The following is a 22,788-nucleotide window of genomic DNA, read 5'->3' as shown; positions in this document are numbered from 1 at the left end:
ATTGAAATAAAAAATGAATTTACAGCAGGTATAGCTGCTAAATTCTGCTTAGGAATAGCTAAATTAAATGTTAGATGTTATTAAGTTTTAAAAGTTAAACCTTTGAAATAATCATAATAATTTGTTAGACCTAGACCAAAGTTCTGCATTATAATATAGAGCTATACAGCTAGGTATTTTATATTTTTGTCTTTAGTTACCTATGTTAATGAAATTATAAGTTTTAAATTAATTAATGACATCAATTTGTACTGAATTTATTAGGTGCTTTATTTTTAAGACCAAATGTCCAAATGTGCAAATGTGCAATAGAACAATTACAATTATTATTAATACATTTTAACTAAAAAGGAGGATAGCAAGAGGCCCAGAGGTAATAATTGCGGTGCGTCGCTTACTCATTTACCTAAACTTACATCTCCCGGACTGAAAAATAACACCAAATTGCCCTTGTTCATCTCAAATATTCATCATTAAGGAAACAGTTTAAACAACTAACTGAAATAGCAGATACCTAGGCAGTGGCGGTTATAAGGGGGGGCGAAAAGTGGACCACCCCCCCTTGGAATTTGGTTTTTTTTTTAATTTTGTATATCGCTGACCCAACAACACCTATCGACAAATTTTTTTATTTTATGATTTGATAACAAAATATTTTTTCGGTTTAACCACGGATAATATTTTAACATAGTATTCATTAAAAGTGTAGAACGAAGCTTTATAAGGTACCTATTATAAGTAATGTATAAACCATTTAACTTTTGAGTATTAGGTATTGCTCAATAAACATTTAAAAAAAAAACTCAAATTTCAAGGTATATTAGTATATATTACTATATTTAGTTTAATATTTATAAATGTATAGTGGTATACAATACAAATGATTAAAAAATTTACTTTTCTTGTTTACTTCACTCTACTAAAATTAAAAATATTATTTGTTTATAATATTATGGAAAAATAAGTACCTACCTACTTAATTTTTTTTGCTTATGCTTTTCATAATATTACTTTATAACTATAAGTAGGTATTTTCATTAAAAATATGCAATAGTTTTGCATAGTTGAATGCTTTTAAGTAATTGCTTGATTAATATTTTTTTATTAAAAATAATGCATATCCTTTAATTATAATTATATTTTATAAGTCAATACGCAGTCGCTGTGTCAATGTGTCATACTTGTATTAAAAAATCAAATTGTATAGTGAACATTTTTTTTATGAAAATCTAAAATATCTCATAGCTATAAATAGCATGGCTTTCCAGTGGACTTTCTTTTTTATAGAGATAGAAAAACTTATTGGGAACCTTCTATTTAAATTTCTAATGTTAGCTATGAAAAGAAAACCTTTTATGAGTTTCTAACTGAAAAATAATTTACAACAATAATAACATTTCTTATGGCTAAAAATAGCTCAAAATAATTCAAAATTGTTTAAAGATATTACTATACATGGAGAATGGTAATTTTAACATTGAGTGAACATTTCAAGTATCTAGAATTATTCGTTTTTGAATTACAATAAAATATTAAAAATTGATTGATGAAAATTCGTTCATTTATCGTTAAAAATCCTATGTATTTCTGATTTTTTTGAAATTACATTAATAAAACCTATAAGGAACTTTGTATTAAATGTTCACGCTTTATTACCAAGTAAAAGATTTTATCGAAAATAATTTTAAAAAAAATTCAACAAATTTCTAAAAATTTCTCAGGGCTATAACTAGCTGAAAAAAAAATCAAAATATTCCGAAATTGTTACCATTCATTGAAAATACTAATATAAATATTTAGTGAAAATTTCAAAGGTCTGTGGTTATTTGTTTTCGAGGTACATCAAAGAAATAAAATCGATTTTTTCAAAAATTAGTTTTGCAAAAAAATACCATTGTTTTTATTTCTTGACGCTTTCTAAAATTACTTGGAATTCTCAATTTAGACACCCCCCCCCCCAAAAAAAAAAAAAGGACCATCTAAATTCACTTTTCTATCAGAAAAGATAGTGATCTCGAAAACCGGAGAATTTTTACTATCCAAAATGTTACTCATTCTAAAATCAATACATTCTTTAACTCCACTGAGAATCTAAAATACCTACTTTTTAATTTTTATAATAATATAAATATAAGTACCTAATAATATATAATATTGTTTAGAAAAAATCACTTGTATGTTGATAAAATTGTATAAGACATTAAATTCTTGGTATTGTACCGGCATATTTTGAATTAGGAATGTTATATCATAATTTAAAAATTCTAATCATTTATATATTTAATAGCAACCAAACTGTAAAAAATCATTTTTAAGTATACCGTAGGTCTAAATAGATCATAGACAGGATCTTTATTTTTAGGGACCAAAATAGTATAATAGCAGGTACTTCAAATAATTCGGGACCCAACTAGTGTAGTACCTGCGATAAGCCCCTAGTCCTTAGGTCTTTGGACAAACTAGAATTCACCGTCCTAATCCAATGCAATATAATATAGCCTGTCAGTCGGATAGGTATTTGGTAGTCTGTTCAAATCGTCGCTGTTAAATCGTAATAAACAGTGAATACAGAATAACGTAATGAGATAATGATTTATAGGTACCTAGGTACATTATATTATTATAATGATTATATAGCTATTTTTGCAATACGCAAAAAAAAATACATAATATACAATATATTTTTTATAGTAAATAATATTAAGTTCTACAAATAGCAATCCTTGGATAGTTTGATCTTAGGTATGTCTCACAACCAGTGCTTGAAGTAGGGGGGGGGATACGGAGGGATGCCATCCCTCTACTTTTTTGTTAGATGAAGAATAGAAGAATGTTATGATATCAGGAAATCTGAATTGTAAGGCATCCCTCCGGCCTACACTATCATGAGCCATTTCGACCACTGCTCACAGCTAAACCGTGATGGTGGAAAGGTACCAAGAGTGAAAAGGATACTGTTAAAGTATTTAGTAGTGGGTATACAATTAATTATTTTTATACAATTATAAACTTTAATTATAGTTTAGACTTTAAATTATAATTAATACTAATTTGGTAACACAGCTGAAATCATTTTATCAATTCAAATAATAATATAGATATTCATTTTCAGTTGATTGTTATCAAGATTTCAGACTGTTAGATTCAGAAGGAATATAAGATCTAAAACTTTGAAATAAACAAACAAACAAACTCCACTGCCAATAACGTAACGAGTAGTCACGTCACACTACATAAAATGATTGCGCTTCGGTTACATTAATTGCCACATTTCAACCCGTGAAATATAATAATATAGTAATATAGTAACTAATAGGTTTTTACTTATAGGTTTTTATATAATAGAAATAATTCATTTATAAGAAAAATGTATGCTATATTACCCAAGGCTGGGCAAGTTACTGATTTTTTTTAACTCAGTTAAGTTAAGTTAATATGCACCAATAACAAAAAGTTAAAAGTTAATTTAACTATAGGTTAACTCAGTTAAGTTAAAAGTTCATACACAATTTTTGTTAATTTTTTATTAAGTTAAAAAAAAGTTAATTTGTTTATACAACACTAGCGTACTTAATTTTTTTCCAACCCAAAACTAAATTATAGACTAGTGTTTATACTTTGTACAGTATTTCCATCTAAGTTAGATTCAAATGATATACAGTTTTAACTTTAAACAATTTACGATACATATTTTTTGACATGAAAAAGAAATAAACTAAAATAGTGAAATATAATTAAATTAAAACAAAATAAATTAACTTAACTTACTTCTTAAGATGAAAAATCAACTCCTTAATTTCATCTTAATTAAAAAATAAACTTAGGAAGTTAACAGTTAAGTTAAAATAAAATAAACTTTTTAACTCGTTAATGCCCAGCCTTGATATTATCTATAACCATGAATAATTACTAGTTGTATAGGTATCTTGTAAGTTTGATTGTCATTCATACACATGCAAGGTAGGTAATTAAACAAGCAGCTCATTTCTTCTTTCTTCAATAATGAAGTTACTAAAAAATTAAAATTTTTATTATATGTAGACTTTAATTTTAAATCCATTAGATTTATTTTACAACTGAAGGGGTGTTCTACAAAGATACAAACTTCTATTTTGAAATAAGAACCCCACTTTTTTACTATAAATTATTTAATATTTAGTGTTAATTGTTCACATATCAAAATAAAAATTTTAATGAGTAGTTTTTGAGTAAATTAATTTAAATTTGTATACAATGGATAATAGGTTCATGATACTGGGTTTGGAAGATACAGAGCTGTTATGGCTAGATGAAAATGAGTGATTAATATTAATCTATCGACATTAATAATTTGTAAAAACATAGTATAATATTATAATTAATAAATACTGATTCAATAATTATTTTATGTAATATATTGTTGTACAGGTACTTTTAAAGACTATAATTCTTAGCAAAAACATCTCAACAACTGAGAAATTACTCATAAAAATTTGTAGGTACATCTAAATTTTCAAAGTAATTATCAACTTAATAATTTTTAGTAAAATAGGGGGGGGGGGGCTAATTTGAAAAATAGAAGTTTGTAATACCACATGACACAAATCTCGTGAAAATAGTTTAATAATAGAAATATGTTTCATATTAATTATAAAAACACAGCAATAGTAACATTACACTGTTTTTATAGAAATAGTTTAATTTAAAAAAAATTTTGTAACTGATTACTCCCACAGTGGCAATTTGTAGTTTAAATCAAATTATATTAACTTTAAATTATAAATTAAGTTTGTTATGTATTCATGAACATACATTTTTATGATTAAAATTGTTTGCTACTTATTTAAAATTTTTTTTTCTGGTTATTGGTTTCCTTTTAAAATATTGTTTTACTACAGAACAATACATATTATACTAGATTTTTCAAATGTATATTCATTTGCAAAACAGCAGTATCAATATTTGTCAGGAATCTATATTGAATTAAAAATATACTATTAGGTTCATTTTTAATACATATATTTTAATGAAGGTACTAACTACATATAGACAGATGATTATTTATCCACCCATGGGTTACAATTAAGAAAAGATATATAGATGTAAATAATCATATTAAAAACATAATCATTTTTCCCATATAATATTATTACATTTTTGTTTAATTAAACATAAAAAAAAATTGTAAAAAAAATTATTTTAGGTGGGGAGGGGGAGCGTATAATACATTTTTCGTTTTGTATAAAATAAACATAAAAAAAAAAATATTCAACTCAAAATAATAAATTATTACACTTGATATTTATGATCAAAATAAAACATTACTCAGAAAAAAAAAATGATATATGATACTATTGAATAAACAAAGGGTTTAAGGGCTTAAAAGGAGAAAATGATAAGTCTGTATGATCACCATTCTCTCAATGGGTAATGCTCATTAACGACTAAAGACAGGTCGTCAAAGTGTAAATGCAGACATGACATTAAGTCAGTTGGAGTTCCAATAGGGAGTAGCTCCTTGGCTATAGTTCTGTTTAACATTCACCTTGCTGGCTGTAGGATTTACGGATTGATTACGACTCATATTGCCTGTTCCATTGCTGAGTTCTTGCTGAAATCATATAAAATCAGATCAACAATAAATAATAAAGACCATAATGTGATATATATTATATAACATATTATTTTGCTTACCCCTTGCCTATTCTGAACTCTCATATCAATCTATATCAACAAATATAAATTCAAATTAAGTTTTATATTAGAATAAACGAACAGTAAAATATAATTCAAACCTGATGGTGCAAAGGTGCGATATGATGAGGCTGTGGGTTGCCAGGGGGCAGAGGAGAAATGAATACTGGAGCATAACTACCCGCACTATGATGACCGCCAACTCCTCCATTATTTAAAGTTACAGAAAATGGTGGTGGAGATTGAAACGACTGTTGTTGTTTATCATAAGGCTAAATAAAAAAATTTGATTAGCTTTGACTAGTTTTTCATGTATTTAATTTGATTATATATATTATAATTATTATATAATCACACTGACCTTATTTAATGTCGATTTGCTGGAATACATAGCTGCGAGATCAGACGAATTTGTCTTGCCCTGAGCTTGAGATGTCTGTTGACCGGACACTCCCACTTTGCTTGAACTTCCATAGTCATTGCTTGAACCAGTGACTGAAGACGATCCCAGAGTTTCATAAACATTGTTATAACCAGCAGGTGCAGCTGCAGTCTTATTGTACCCGGACATTGTGTTTGTAGCTCCTGTGCCATGACTGGTTGCACTTGCTGCTGGCGCCATCTGATAACGAACCGCGTCGGTGTGTTTTTTCAGTGTTTCATTTTATTATTTATTTATTTTATATATTAAAATAAACATTCATAAGAGTTTTATACTGATATTATCATTTTTTTTTTTTTTTTGAATTAATAACCCAAAAAGAAAAAAAATTATATATTGATGCATAAATATAAATATACTGTAAAATATGTATATAAAAAATTATACGCAATATTGTGTATGTATATATACAATTATTACTGATTTTAGATTTTACGAAAAAGGAATAAACAAAATGTTTGCTCCCCCAAATCCTGAGAAAATTTTGATTCAATTTTTTACAACTAATACTAAGGAAAAGGATGTCAAAATAAGTTGAAACTGGATAAGGTGATTTGGATGATTAAACATTCATCAAGTATTTTGTTCGTCCGTTGTGTAGCAATAGATCTAACAAAAAGAAAAAAAGAAAAAATCATACAGAAATATGCTTAAGAACCGAAGTTGCAATAAAATTAAAGTGGTGATTCCAAATACACACCCTTATTTACATCTTAAATCTGTTTCTTAGAATTGAACCTTAAAATGTGTTAATAAGTATATTAAGTTAATCATTTCTTATTTGGTAAGTGAATAGTATATGATAATAATTAATAATATATATATATAATTTATAATATATTAATACTCAATAGTTCAATATGAGAAGGAAACTCTTTGACAATGAGTTATTGTCAGACTGTCAAATGGTATTAAGTCAGATGGTATATGATGCTCACCAGCCGCCTGTACAGAAGCAGGCTGTCGAGGTTCCTTCTTATATTAAACATAAAAGATACATTAATTCTCTATTAATTCTGTCACAAGAATAATCAACTAAAAAATAATTTCTGAAAAGTATAAAAAAATAACAACATTTTAAATTGTAAATGACTATATATATAATTCAATGTTTAAATTGAAATAATAATTTTTATAATGAAAAAAGATTAGCACCAATGAGTTGTACAATCAGTTTTTGTAAACCTAAGACGAATAACTCGAGAAATTTGAAATTGTTCAGATTCATTCCAAATGCCTTACTGAGGTAAAAATGATATATTGATAATACACATAAAATTGAGTTGGAATATTTCACATTTTATGAGACCCTTAGGACCAGTTAAAAAAGATTTTTTTATTATAAAAAAGAAATAAAGACTACTTGTTTGTATAAAATATTTTTTTTTTTTTTTAGTTTTAAAGGTTAGAAAAATAAAGACACAAATAACCAATGTTTAAATAATAAATTGTTACAAGGTATTTTAAAATATATTACATTAATACTTAAAAAGTAATAAAAATGTATTTAAAATATTAAATAGTTATCAGAAAAAAATAGTAAAAATAAATTCATAAATGAAGGACTTATTTTTGTTTCCTGTAGATTTTCAGATATCAATACTAATGGAAAAATATTCAATAGTTACTTCATATAAATTATATAATACACTATTTTTTTTAACACCCAATTACCACCATACAAGTTGAGGATTATAAAAATCTAAATTTTACAATTCAAAGAACGTAAAATATTAAGAGCACCCGCTAATAAATAAAAAATTATAGTTTTTTTCAAATATTTGTTTAAGTATTTCAATATTTGATTTATAGTTAGATTTTTGCTTGTTATCAAATCACAATATTAGTATTTTCAAGGATTATTGAAGTACAAATGAATAAATATAACAGCCCTAGTATCAACCAACCAACTAAGATATTATGTTTAGTCATCAAATTAGTTAAAATTAACATATTAACATAACACCATATTTACTAAATTTTAAAACTATTATTAAATAGTTCCTAATTTATAACTTCAGATGCTAAATAAATTGAGTTAAAATATTTTAAGTGAATTATTGAACAAATATAATACTGAAACAAATATCCATATGATAAGCAATTTAAATCAAAGAATCTAAAAATATCAACTAAGTTATTATTTAAATACATTTTTGTTTTTAACATAATTATAAGAAATTAAGTACATTAACAGCATTGTTAATCATTATAATATAATTATTTATGATTTAAGGAAGCAAAATAGTTCTGTGATCTTAAAAATTAAGTTTATAAATAAAATAAATGTATTTTGAATATAGATTAATTAACTTACCGGGTACATTGTACCATACTGGAACGGATTAGCAGGTATGACCGATTGCCCATAATAATATGTATAACTGGGAGTAATAGGTGGATTTAACAAAGTTTGCTGATGAGCCAAAGTTCCCGTCTAAAGATAAATTCAAAATGTATTATGTCAAACAATTTTATTTTATTAATAATAAATAATAACAGGAATGAAACAAATGCTATGTTAGGTATAGCAAATGTTAGCATTTTATAGTTCATATAATTTACATCAAACACATCAACTCATTCCACATACCATTAGCAACAGTAATTGCTTAGTTAATTTTGATGGATTATAAATTTAAGTTAACATAGCAAATAAATTGCTAGATAATTTATTAAATATTGTCTCTCATAAGACCTCATGAAATGTTCACTAAATATTTAAATATTAAATATACATGGTAACATTTCCTAACTATTTAAATCTGTTTGAGCTATTTATAGCCATGATCATTTTTTAAAATTTTTTTCAGTTAGAAATTCATAAAATGTATTCTTTTTGTAACTAACATTAGAAATTTAAATAGAAAGTTCCCAACAAGCTTTTCTATATCTATCAAAAATAAAGAATTCATTCACAATTCAAGTCACGCTATTTATAGCTTTGAGATAGGTTAGATTTTTATTAAAAAATTGTTTAACTATTAAATTTGATTTTTTATACAAGTATGACATAACGCTCTGCTCAGAATTTTTCATATACAATGATTTATCATTGAATTCAAATATAACTCATTCATTACAAAGACATGTTCGACAACTAATGTTCAGCAGGGCGGTACCTACATGTCCACATTTTTTTGAAATTGATTTTATGTAATATAAAATTATTCAAACATTAAATGCACTAATTGAATAAATGTTGCAACCCATACCATCCTGGATTTTTCAATTATATTTATATGTATATAAAAATATTTTTAAAAAAAACTTTATTAGCAAAGAGCTATTATATGATGAGAACTTGTCAAATAAACTAAATTTTAGAATTAAGGTGCATACACTGTAATGGTGGCGGTAAATTGTGTCCAGCTGTATTTTCCACTCTATGCAATATACATGATGTGCCTAATAAAATAATATTGTGTTTGGCATTCAATGTTTAAATATATTACCTGCTGAGATAAAGTAGATGAAACTGGTGAAGCATTGTCTGTACGTGCATATCTTGAATCTGTTAGTGATGAATAACCTGCAACATTTGAAATACCAGTCCCAGCAGTTTCTCTTCCAGTCAGACTTGATGATACACTAGGATACATTGGATCGGGCGAATAAAAGTTAGTCTGAAATCAGTTGTATAATATTATATCATTTTTAGTTTGTTTCTTAATTCTTATATATTTTACCATATGATGAGGTAACCTTGATTGTACCATTTGTAAATGTTCCTCGCTATACATTACAGGATGAGATTGGTGATAGTATCCAGGAATACCCTGTTGGCTTAATATATACTGAGCACCAACAAGTGGAGCAACACCAGGAGGCATTCCTGATAGTACACCACTTTTATTTGCTAAAATAATTTAAAACAATGTAATTTATTTTAAATTTATAATAAAAATTCAAGTATAATAAATGGAATTCTTAAAATTTTTTTATGAGTTTCTTAAATAATTTAACCTAAGGAATCCCTCAAGCAAATAGAAAAGACCAAAATTATACAAATTAAATTCTTACTTGTTGGTGTAGTCGTTTTTGAAGTCAATAAAGTACTCTGTGCGAGTCCAATGCTTGACGTTGAACCACTTATATTATTTCCATTTGGATTACTAGCACTTGATGTCAATGAGTTATTTGAAGGTTGAGACTGGTCATACTTAAAAAACAAAATGTTTTTACTCAAGATGAGAAACACTTCTTTTATCAACAAGTTTTTAAATTTTAAAAAGTATTATTTTTTCTATGATTTTAAGAGATAAAACAACATTTTTAATTTAATATTCTTAAGCAGAATATTTAACTGAGATTTTTCAAATTTAAAAATCAAATTTTGAACATCTAGTTAATTAGTTTTAAAGATGTATCTTTTACATCTTGACTTGTTAATTCTATCTTGTATTTAAATACTTTTGACTTTGATATATTTAGTTAACTTTTTTGATTTAGACACTAGATGAAAACAAAGATACAAATTTTATTTGTAAATTATGAATTGAACAAATAATTAATAATTAACTAATTTAAGTTTTTTAATTTTCCTTATATTATTTCCATAGCTAAATTTATGCAGAAATCATATAATTAACTATAATAGTAGTTTAAAAGGGTAAGGCTGCATTAGCATACCTTTAAACTATAATGTAGAATTGTAGATATTATACCTACATAATTGTTTGTATTATCTAGATTTGTTTAAATTGTATATTCATCACTAGACTCATAAGTCGGAGTATTGATAATTGGGTAGCCAATACAAGAAACTTATCATTAGATAGCTACATACAACAGATAAAATCGAGAAAGTGTAGAGATATGCTAGTGCTACCAATTTAATGCATTTACATGATCCAAAGCTAGTCTTGATTTTAAAGTGGGAGATGGAGAAGGTAGGAATTTCAAGAAAACGTACACTTAGACTTAGGGACTTTCGATTGTTTCGATTAATCGACAGTAGCATTGATTATTTTTTAAAAAGTAGATGCCACTGATTATAATCAAAATGCGACTGTATATTGTAAATTAATTGAAAAACTATTGAATTGAAAGTTATCTTACATGTACTAAAAAGAAAAAAGTTTTTAATGTTGTTCCTTGTTTGTTGAATTGTATAAACTATAAACATGAAATAGATATAATTTGTTGAAAATTTAATTAATTAGTATTAACAATTATTATAAAATAACTTACTATTATGATATTTACTTAATATAATAGATAATGATTTATTTTTATTTTAAGACGAGTGCATTGAGTTTTATTCTTTGATTGCATTTTCTACAATAGCGGCATAACTACAAAATTAGAGCCTTTCCACAAAAATTGTTAACCTATCTACACTATATTACAATTTCAGTTTTTGACACCACTTCAGATCTTAACTTTATGTCACTATGGACCCTTAGTTAGTCATAAGGCAGTAGCCGCTTTGAGGAGGGCTTTGTTACGCTATAGTAGCGTAACCATGCCCCTCCCAGACCAGAAGTTATCTAGAAAAAAAATTATATAATAAACATTAAAACACATCCTAATGTTTGAAAATAGTATGTTCCCTATTCAAATTTCTGTGGACAATACTACCGAAGAAATCATTTGAAGCCAAATCCGTACAAACCACTAGCCTGAAAATTTCATCTACATTTGGTTTCAAAGTGGATTCTAGTGGTGTAATAACAAAGAATAAAAAAGTTACTCGCCGTGATTGTGCATATTCAGGTAACACGACAAATTTAAAATTACACATACAACAATGCATAAAAGGCCCTTTCTAAATCGACTAAATTTGAAACATCCATATCATCATTTTTTACAAATTCTAAGTCCAACTATCACTCAATAGTAAACGCCACAAAGAGCTAACCAAGAGGTCTATTGAACTTTGTTGTGTGAGATGTATGGCTGTTTAATATTATTGAAGGAAAAGGATTAGGAGCATCCTTGAATTTAGCAGTTCCAGAATATGTGGTTCCAAGTAATTCAACTATAACAAGACTATCTGATCATATAACTTCTCATGAAAAAATAAACTTTAAAAGTCATTACCAAAACATTTCTTATACTTGCCTTACCTTATTTAATAGATTTTTGGACATCACAAACTGTTAATAGTTGGTTTTACATGTCATTTTATTGAAAATTGGAAATTGAAAAGTAGAATTTTAGAGACAGTAAACTTTGAAGTCTCACACATCATTGAATATTGTAGATAATCTTAACACAATTATTAAGGGTTATTGGGAAATAGGTGGCAAAGTCTGTGCAATAGTCTGTGATAATGCACTAAATATGACTAAGGCAGTATAAAATTTGGAACAAGTAAATTTAGACAGGTGTTCTGCTCATAGCATACAACTAGCTATAAATTATGGACACTAATCAATTACAGAACTCCTCACAATTCTATGCAAAATAGTTGGCCATTTTCACAGAAGTGCAGTGGCTCAACACAAACTTGAAGGCTTGAAGAAGAACAGGACAATCTTCAAATTCCTAAAACTAAATTGGTGCACCAAATAATTGAACTCTACCTATGACATGATGATGAGTATAACTAAAAATTGTCTAACTGTTAATAATTGCTTAAGAAGTAATCGTTAGACGGAAGACTGGTATATAACAATAAGTCAAAATGAAAATATTATTGATTTAATAAATATTTTGGAGCTATTTAAAACGACCACTGAAATTGCGGAAATATAAGAAAAAATTTGTTCAAACAGGGATTGTCAAGAATAGGGATGATAAGTGTGAATGTGGAAGAGTAAAATACGATTAACATACATGCCCTAATTTTGAAGGGACGTGTGGCAAAGAAGTGGACAATACTAATGACTGCTATAAAATAGACAGCTTATTGGACAGATAAAATATAATTATAAAAACCAGACACGAGAAGAATAATTAGTTTGAAATATTACTTGTTAGTATTTTAGACTTTAGTAAGCTCTTGTAATTCATATATATTTATGGTTTAAAGTATCTTTCTGAACCCAGGCTTAAGTATTAAAAGTTTAAATGAGCAAAGTGGTAGGCCAACGTTATTTGGGTCACTCCACTCCACTTTAAATACCTACTTGCAACTAATCAACAAGATGTTCAAAAATAATTAAATTATTATTAGACATATTAAAAATTTTAGAAAAATATAATTAAAAATACATTTTTTTGTTTCAATATTGTTGTATATTGAATTGTACTTACCAGACTATCTTTAGTAGAATTAGTAGTTGAAGTCAATGAAACAGTTGATTTAGACAAGTTTGTATTCCCAGTTTGATGTAAATTTTGGTGTATATAATTCGAGTAAGTTGATGGGGTATACATTGATGCTAAATTGGCAGCTGAAACAATAGGAGGATAGGAAATTCCAGATGCCTGATATGAGTGAGGATTCGGGTATGAATAAGAAGGGAACTGAGGTTGTGCTGCTGTTTGAGGGTAATTAGCATTTAAAATTGAATGATTAGATTGAGACAATTGAGGAATGTGGGGATTTGTACTATTTACACCAATGTTGGACGCAGTTGTACCATACAAACTTGTATGACTGGATAAACCCTAAAAAAATTGTAAAATTAAAAGTGTAATTTTTAATTTTGTTTTTAAGTTCCATTTGAACAGGTTTTCAAAATCACCAGTTAATATTTTCCTGTGTTATGAGTTTTTGCTTAAACATTTTGATTGCAATCAGCTGCAATCAGCTATTTATAGTTTAGTAAGTTTTGATGTTTAAAAAAAATACCAACAAAAACAAATAATATAGGGAACCAAAAACCAAGTTTTAAAATAGATTTAGATACATACTTGAGGATTATTAGAATAAACTGAAGAATTATACATTGATGTTGGTTGTCCAGTATTAATATTTTGGTAAGGATTAGCAACTGCAGCGTTTTGTTTAGTTAAATAATCAGCAGGAGGAGGAACACCAGGGGGCGGCCCAATTTTAGTTGATGGCTGAGGCACTTGATTTAATTGAGGTGATCTTTGAGTTTGAACTGAAGCTTGATTAGAAATTGTTGAATATTCAGTTTGCGTAAGGACAGAATCTACTTTCTGAGCAACTGAGTCATCATATTTGACAACAGGTGGCAATGAATTTAAATCCTGTGATGGATCACAAAGTTGAGGTACATCACCAGAAAGATCGACAGCACCAAATGATACATCTAAGAAGTTGATGTTGACACTAGAATCATCAGGTGGCATTTCAACAGCACTTAATGGTATCTTAGAAGGAGGGGGTATGCGAGCACGTAAGGTTGGTTTTTTCCCAGGTCCCATTGAATTTTCTTCAAAGGGTGAAGAAACAAATTCCACTAAACCATAAAAATGTACATTTTAAATTCATATTTTTAATTTGATTATAAAATAATAAGTATCTAACTATTTATATTTTTACCTGGAGGATGAGAATTGTATGTAGTAGCAACAGCTGGTGGTAGAGTTACTACTTTTTTTTGTTGACTCTCTTGAGTTAATGAGGACAAATACTGGGACTGTTCAGGTGTTAACGCTTTACTGTTGGCAATTGATGCCGCAAGTTTCTCAGAAGCTGCATTCTGGTATTTAATTATAAAAATAATAAATTAATTTTAAATATAATAAAAATATTTTTGAATAATTACATTAGCAGCTGCTGCTTGCTGATTCGGTACTTGCACAGCATCATTCCAATCTTCTACTTCTAAATATGCATTTTCATTTGGTTTTGGTACTTCAACTTCATTGTTAACCGTATTTTCAGTACCACCACTAGGAGTAAATACTTTAGTGTCAGCCAACGAACCAGTGTACTCTTCATTGTCCCAGTCTTCAGGTGATGGAAATGTACCCCAATTCTCTAATAAATAAATCAATAAACCAAAAAAGTTTAAAAAAGTATTGAAATTTCTCAATTATGTAAAAGATTAAATATTAGAAGAATATAAGCCAATAAAATGTATTGTAGAATGGTATGAATAGGTTCATGGTATCAAAATTAGTCAAGTGTTATGAAAATATTATTTAATCACATTATGGCATCAAGTTTCAAGGCCCTATGCTAAATTTTTATTTTAATCACAAAATAATAGCTAAAGCTATATTAACTGATCGAAAATTCTCAGATTTTCTGATAGAAAATTACATCTTATAATATGTTATAAACACCATCACTCGGATTCTAAAACTTAAATACAATTGAAATTAAACTGTTAGAAAATTATTTCGATTTTCTGCAAGTCATCATTAATCCTGTCAAAGAATTAATATTTTAAAAATTCCAAAATTAGAATGCTTTGTTTCTGGGGAATTTAGAAAAAATTAAATTTGCATTTAAATCTTTACCTTAGTTATTACTTTATAATTAATGAATTCAATTTTTGTAACTAGGATTTGCTGATCATCTTTTGATACAATGTTTTAATCGCTTTATTTAATACCATTTAACTTTAATAATTCAATAATCAGGACTCGTCAATGTCAACTTGTAATAAAAACCATTAGAAGGGCAATAATATTCACTTAAATCATTCATATAAAAGGTTGAATATGCACTAAAAATAAGTAGAAAAATATATTGATATAAAAAAAAACAAATTATAACATTATTATTTTTAATAAAATCAAGAACTACTGAAAATATAAATAGGAATGATTGAGTAATCTGCTTGAATAACACGAAATAAGATAGCACACTTTGGGGGAAGGGCTTCATTATCAATGGAATTACTCAAATAGCTAAACGGACATTCATCAATCTCATGTTTATATGACAAACTAATAAATTGATGAAATTTATAAAAATATCCATTATTTTTACTTTTAAAAGACTGTATTAACATAATATAGTGCTAAAAACATAATAATACCAAAACAGCATAAAAACTTTGGAATATGTTAAAATATGCAAAAGTTACAAGTCACAAGCCCAGTTAAATATATTTTGATTTAGATACTTATTTGTAATTGATTTGAAATTATATAATAATTATATCATCTTATGCTAATAATATTTATCAGATAATTTAATATTAAAAGTTATTCAACTTATAAATATATTTTATAATTTTATAATATTTACCATGGTATTTTTAGACAAACGTTAATTTATGGGTACCTACTAAAGAACTTAATATTTTCATTATAAATAGATTTAATTATAACATTAGTCATAATATGTTATCAGTGTTATAAATATGTATATTGATATAAAATAGGTTAGAAATAACCAATAAGTAAATTGGTATAATTTCTAGTAATCAAAATATTCTTGATTTTGGAATTGCCATATAATACATTTGAAAAAAATTAAAGAAAAGCCCTACAGTTATACAACTATAGAAATTAAAATATTTATTTTATCTAATAGTTTAATCTATTCTTTAATTAAATTGAAATATATAATTTAAGCCTAAAGGCATAATTTATTAAATAATGAGCACTCCCTAATTACAAAAAAAAATAACTTCTTCAAAATTATTAAAGTACAACATGCAATGCTAAGATTTATTAACTTGATCAATTTGTATCAAATTTCATTATTTTATTTCTATTTAATTGATTTATATTACCCTTCTTTGATTCTTTGGCAGTAGGATTGAACCATGTGTCAATTGGTTGACTAAATCCACTATTGTTGCCACCACCGGGTCCTGAATTACCACGTTCACTGTTTTGGAACATGCGAGTACCTCTAGAACGACCATTATAACGTGGTCCATTCATGCCTCTTCTTGATCCTCGGCTATCAGAACGGAAGTTACGATTCTCGCCACTAGCACCATCTTCAGCTAAATTCTTTTCATTTTCTTTGTTCTCACGTTCTCTCCCTGTAAACATTGAATAAAATAAGTATATTCAAAACAAGAGAAAATTACACTGACATTTACGTGACTCTCCAAATCGCTGACTACCTTCAGTTGGTCTAGGCCTATTAGTAAAGCCTCCTCGGCCACCACGGCCACGACCTCGTCTCTCACTAAATCCACTATTGTTCTGAGCAGTAATACTAGCTGCTTGTGTAATGGTTTCGTCCCATTCAGCATCTAGTTAAATAAAATAATATTTATATATATTATATAACAATAAATAAACTGAGAAATGTAATTCACAATAACAATATTAATAACTACCTCCGTCTGCTTCACCATTTTTCATCAAATCGTCTTTTTCTTTTTTGTTTACGCTACTAGCTCGATTTTTTTTCTTCTTGCCTGTTGTTGACCATGATTCCTAATAACAAATATGGTAATTTTAGTTGGATTAAGATATCTAAGGGAAATACAACACTAATGATTTATAATTTAAAATTAAGCATACCTGTGGTCCTTCTAAAAGTGCATCAATAGTTAATGCAATATCTAAAGCGTTGTCATGGAGCGCGATAACTATTTCATCTTCTGTTTTTTGAGTTATTTGCATCACCTAAAAATTATAAAACATTTTATATTATATACCTGATAAGTTAATGTAGGTACCTACTAATTTTATTATTAATAAAAAATATAATAATAATGACAAAACACACCTGTTTTATTTTGTTGTTAATTTCTTCATCAGGTTTTAGATCAATAATTTTAGCAATCCTAAGTTGCTCTGCTGTTGGCTAAAATAAAAAAGAGTATTCAAATAAATAGAAATTTAAATGTGTCAAATATAAAAGTTTAAGAGCATTATTCTATTAGGTATGTAAGTATATTAAATGCCAAATCCTAAATAGATGTTTAAATTTAAGGTTCATTGAAAAAAAGAAAAAGTATCGAAAAAAGGTATACTTAATCACAATTGATACATGTTAATTTTGTTTCTATATTCCATGGTATTTTAAATTACGGAACTATCTATTTACATTTATACCTATTGTAGGTAGGTACAATGAAAATATAAATATAATAAGTTGAAATAACTTTCTTTTCTATTTTTTCATCAATAATGCAATTATTAAAAATCTGATTTTTGAAATTTTTAATTATGAAGATACAATCTTTTATTTTTCAAGTCAGATCCCCTCCCACTTTTGTACTATAAATTATTTAGCACGTATATTTTCTGAAAACGTTTGCATATCAAAATCAAAATTTAAACGAGTGTAGTATATTGTGTACTAAGGACCAGTTGTACCGTCTACGGTTACACTTCGATTATGCTTAATCAGATGTTATCAGATTTTATAACCTGCCAAATTCTGCCAATTAAACTTTGGTTAACTTTAATTGGAGATGGTACAACTGGCCTTAAGGATAATAAATTCATGATAACGGATTTGGAAGATATGGCAATTTGAAAATCATAATTGATAACTTTTTCAAATTTAATATTAGGTACATCAACATTTTCATAAAAATCAGAAGTTTTTACCAGCACATGGCACTCTCTTAAGTATTAAAAAAGAAAAGGTCTGAGTAAATTTAATAATTCCAAAAATCAGTATTTGAATAAATTATTAGGTAATGGAAAAAAAAGGAGTTGGTATGCTTGGTGAATCCCTCTATATTTACACAATCATTCAAATATAATATATAAATTATACACAGAATACTTTTTTAAGTATTTTACTGTGAATCAAGTAAATCTTAGAAAACACAAAGTATTTTTAAAAATGTATAAACATAGGTACATTTTCTTTTTCTAAATTTTGTTTTAAATATCTTAATATTTTCTAAAATTTAGAATGATTTACAATAAAATAATAATTCTGTAAAATAGGTACCTAAATTATAATTTGTTGTACTATTTTTTTTAGAACTGCAGAAAATTTAAAAAACTGGCACCGGGAGCCTTATTAATTGATTTCCAATTAATAAGGTAAAATCATTATTCTAACCATATAATATATTTTTAGAAAAGTTGCAAATAGGTATTTCAACGTTTATACCTATACTCTGTGCCATGAGAAAACATTTCGCGGTCCAACTAAAATTGATTTTACTCAAGTAAATCCCCACACGACTCTGCCATAGTGGAACAGGTTTTATTAGCAGGATAACGCGAGAGGATGCGCAAAACTGGCATGTTCTCTCTTGGAACAAAGTATACATTTTAATAGGAAGCTTCACAGATATTTGCTGTCTACTTCTTACAAGTAAGTTTACCAAATTTTTATTCAACACGACAACACATCATGTTTAGCTTCTTTAGTTTAAAAATTAGAGTGAATCAACCTATTATAAAACTTGAAAGTAAGAATATTATCTGTGTTTGTATGAGGGTTTAAGACATTTCAGTTTTTAAGTGAGTTATGAGCGTTTTTAATATTTCAATTTAAAAATCAACAAAGACCCCATCTAAATATTATTATTTACCTACATTAAAGGCATTATTAATCAATAAAATAAAAAATAATAACACTTTCATATTAAAATATTTAAGGTGAACTTGAATGTCGACTTTAATGTAACAAATTAAACCAATAATTAATTAAGATCATAAAAGGATAAAATAATTAATCCATTTATAATAATATGTATAATTGTAGATAGGTAACCGATTGTAACTTCAATATGTAACAATGTAACAATTATTACTATAAGGTATAGACAATATCAAGGATATGGGTATATTATGTTTAAAAGTAAGTTTAACTGACAACACTAATTTTAATGCATTTAAGTCAAAACACTGATAGGAGTTAAATTTAAATTAATTTAATGTTTAAAAATGTGCAGACAATGTCACCAAACAGAATATGGACTTAAGCTACAAATAAAATTTACCTGCAATTTTTCTTTTTCGTGTGTTTTGTTTTGTACTGCATCTTTAGTGTCAGCATTCTGTAAAGCTGTGTTGGTAGTGCTATTCTTACCAGACGTCTTGGCGTTGCGATTTACAACACCTTTAACGCTGCTCATTATAATGTATTTATATTTTCGCTTATGGTACACCTATTCCTTATGTACAACGGTATTTACAGGGTAATCTGAAATCATAAAAAAAAACAGTTGAGTAGTATCGACACAATCACTACAAGGTTAAGAGTAAAACTGGCAAATAAGCGGTATTTTGGAAGAACGACTGATCAAACTGCAAGCACCTCCTCACAAAGAGCGACAAAAATAATAAATATACTTGTATATAATGACACAGGTAAAGCGGTGAATCAACTCTACGACTATTACAACAATAATAACAACAGTATTAAAAACAACAACAATAATGTAAACAATTACAGGTATGTGTCGTACAAAACGAAAAACGTGAAAAACCGACCGGACTCCTTTTGTCACACACGTCCAAAATTATTCTTTTCTCATATAAATACGTGTGAAACACACCGGCGGCGTCGATGACAAGGGTGGTGGTGGCGGTGAGGAGCGTTGCGGCGGCGGCATTGGCCGGGGGGGTTGGTGGGGGGAGGGAGTAAAAACACGCTAAGGGAGCATATGTGCGGTTTGGCGCGATAATTACGGAATTTTCAGATTTGGGGAAAGGTCGGAAAATCGCAAACCCATCGGGCTTTTCCGATGCGTTAACGCCACCACACATCGACGGATTGGTCGGAGCGCCGCGGACATTGCGTGACGGCGTTCCGCGCGTGAAACATGTGGTGGGGACTGGCGCGCTGGAGAGACGACAGACGACGCCATTCTGACGACCGAGAAATCGGCAGAAATCCTGAGGCCAGGCGTCCGCCAAAGCCGCGACCGACAAACCAAGCGATTGCCGGGCCCGTCACCAGACGAAATAATATGCTTTGAGACGTACTTACCAAAATACAATACACATTTAAAACTAAACACGGGAACGCGATCGATGCATTTAACCTCGGTATCAGACTAACATTATTTTTGTACACAAAATGTAAATAATGAAATAAAAATACATTGGTGTGTGTGTGTGTGTGTTTATGTGCCAGTAGAAGAGTGTGCGTGCGTATGCACCGTGCGCAGCGAAGGTGCGCGTGTGTACGCCGGCTAGAACGAGACGGACCGAACCGGCCGGCCGTCGGGCCGACAGAGACGCGGTGAGTCGTGGAAGAAACGGTGACGCCAGTACGCTACCCGCGGACGGTACTCTTTCCGCCATGCCATAACCGCGACCCGGATACCACCACAATAATATTATATTGTATTGTGTTGGGGGAAGACAAATGTTTTTTTATTTCTCTACGCCTCTTCTCGTGTGCCGGACACTGGTTTCCCGCGGGGTTAAAGAGCATCGCCCGCGGTGTTTACTATTCTGCTGTATTATTTCTCTCTAGGACAATCGGGCGGCTGAATCCGATGGTTCGCGATACCGTGTTTTGAGTAGTTTTGACGAAAATACGAAATTAATATAAATATTTCGATTTTGTAGCATTGTCGGTGGTTCTCGCGCCCAGCGCCAGATAGAGGTACCGCTGCCGCTGACTGTGTGCCGGGCTCTCCGACTCCAGCTGACGGCTGACACTGCTAAATAGGTATAATATTATAATAATGACAATTTGTATGTACCTAACATCAGAGACGGCTCCAGAGACATGATTATGGGGCAAGTCAACATTTTCAGAAAATATCAATGATTTTTTTTCGTTATTTTGTTTATATCACTATAAAATTGTTTAGAAATACAGCTTGGGGGGGGGGGGGGGCGGTCCCTAGCCTTCCCCTGGAGCGGGAAGCCGCCACTGCCTAACATATTATAATTTATAAGTATAGTGTATTCATAAATGTATACTAAAAGCTAGAAAGGTACGCCATACCACTACCACAAGATCTTTAAAGAAGATTTTATAGATCTTGGCCGTACCATGCTGTACCGTAGTGCCGTACGCAATAACATAATATTAACATTAACAAATAAACAACGTGTTCGGCGTGACGACGTACCCACTACCCAATCGTTTTGTGTAGGTGACAGTTGTAATATTATATTTTTATAAGATATTCCTATAGGTGTAATATTATATCTTTTATATGGGTAGTTAATCTATAAATACTTGAATACTGCAAGAATACTACATACTTAGTTTTTTAGATTTTGAGTGAAGCGATAAATGCATCGATTTTACAATGATTTAACTTTTCTCCTAAACTATAATAGCTAGAAAGTTGATTGATAACTCATTAAAAAGGGATTATCAAGTCGATACTAAATGTGGAATTCAATTTTTTTTAGATCTTTATCTCCAATTATAAATTGTTAATTCACTACAAAGCTATTAAGCTGAAAAACATCAAAAAACGCCCAATAAAATTTGTTTTAATTTTTTTTAATGATCTGTTGTGAATTAACTATTAAAGATAAAGTTCTGAAAATCTTCACTGCATTTCTCCTAATCAATATGAATCTAACAAGACCCCAAACAACGAAATCCGCTCTCCGGTTTCGGAGATATATCTCACTGAAAATGAAAATGAAAATGATTTTTTGTTGGGATATTCACACCGATATTTTTCTGGATTCAAATTGTTATACCGCTTGGGTGTGATATCAGTTAATAAATTTCTAAAAAATAAAAATCAAGAAAGTTTACATGCCGATCCCTGACTTGGCAAGCGTTTTTTTTGTGTCTGTTATCACCGTTTGGGCCAGTAAAACTGCTACGATTTTCTTCAACAGTATCTTGTTCGGTGGAAAAGTGAATGTAATTGGTACATTAGAGAGTTCAAAATTTAAAATTTTCAAAAGCACCGGGAAAAAAACTTTAAAATTAAGGAAAAACTGGAATTTTTACGCAAAATCAGTTTTTGACAAAATCGATTTTAGTTTTT

The 22,788-nt window shown here is 28.6% G+C and overlaps 1 protein-coding gene across 4 annotated transcripts; it reads right to left on the bottom strand.

Moving 5' to 3' along the window:
* Positions 1-4,981: 4,981 nt before the first annotated feature.
* LOC132948275 (protein lingerer-like) lies at positions 4,982-20,965 on the bottom strand. Of its 4 annotated transcripts, none has more exons than XM_061018683.1 (19): positions 20,805-20,965; positions 19,813-20,015; positions 17,628-17,705; positions 17,420-17,524; positions 17,233-17,332; positions 16,984-17,145; positions 16,672-16,929; positions 14,746-14,960; positions 14,520-14,679; positions 13,922-14,436; positions 13,319-13,675; positions 10,139-10,277; positions 9,805-9,974; positions 9,571-9,741; positions 8,433-8,552; positions 6,035-6,295; positions 5,775-5,945; positions 5,674-5,703; positions 4,982-5,590 (listed from the first exon to the last, which is right to left on the bottom strand). In XM_061018683.1, the coding sequence occupies exons 2-19, from the start codon at positions 19,945-19,947 to the stop codon at positions 5,468-5,470; spliced, it is 3,270 nt and encodes a 1,089-aa protein (XP_060874666.1). In that variant the 5' UTR covers positions 19,948-20,015; positions 20,805-20,965; the 3' UTR covers positions 4,982-5,467. The 4 variants fall into 4 exon arrangements, with proteins under 4 accessions (XP_060874666.1, XP_060874667.1, XP_060874668.1 ...); XM_061018684.1 differs by having other exon boundaries at positions 16,990-17,145; XM_061018685.1 differs by having other exon boundaries at positions 17,014-17,145.
* Between the last annotated feature and the right edge of the window lie 1,823 nt (positions 20,966-22,788).

This window comes from Metopolophium dirhodum, chromosome 7 (assembly GCF_019925205.1).
Source record: "Metopolophium dirhodum isolate CAU chromosome 7, ASM1992520v1, whole genome shotgun sequence".
Taxonomy (NCBI): domain Eukaryota; kingdom Metazoa; phylum Arthropoda; class Insecta; order Hemiptera; family Aphididae; genus Metopolophium; species Metopolophium dirhodum.
This window is presented reverse-complemented; position numbering and strand designations above follow the sequence as displayed.

Bases quoted from the DNA above. Each gene is read 5' to 3' on its own strand.
- LOC132948275 (XM_061018683.1), bottom strand. From the start codon at position 19,947: ATGAGCAGCGTTAAAGGTGTTGTAAATCGCAACGCCAAGACGTCTGGT. The intron at 17,146-17,232 runs GTAGTTATTAAT...TTATTTAACTAG, and splicing joins AAATGGTGAAGCAGACGGAG to ATGCTGAATGGGACGAAACC. The intron at 8,553-9,570 runs GTAATATATTTA...ATTTATCTTTAG, and splicing joins CATCTACTTTATCTCAGCAG to ACGGGAACTTTGGCTCATCA.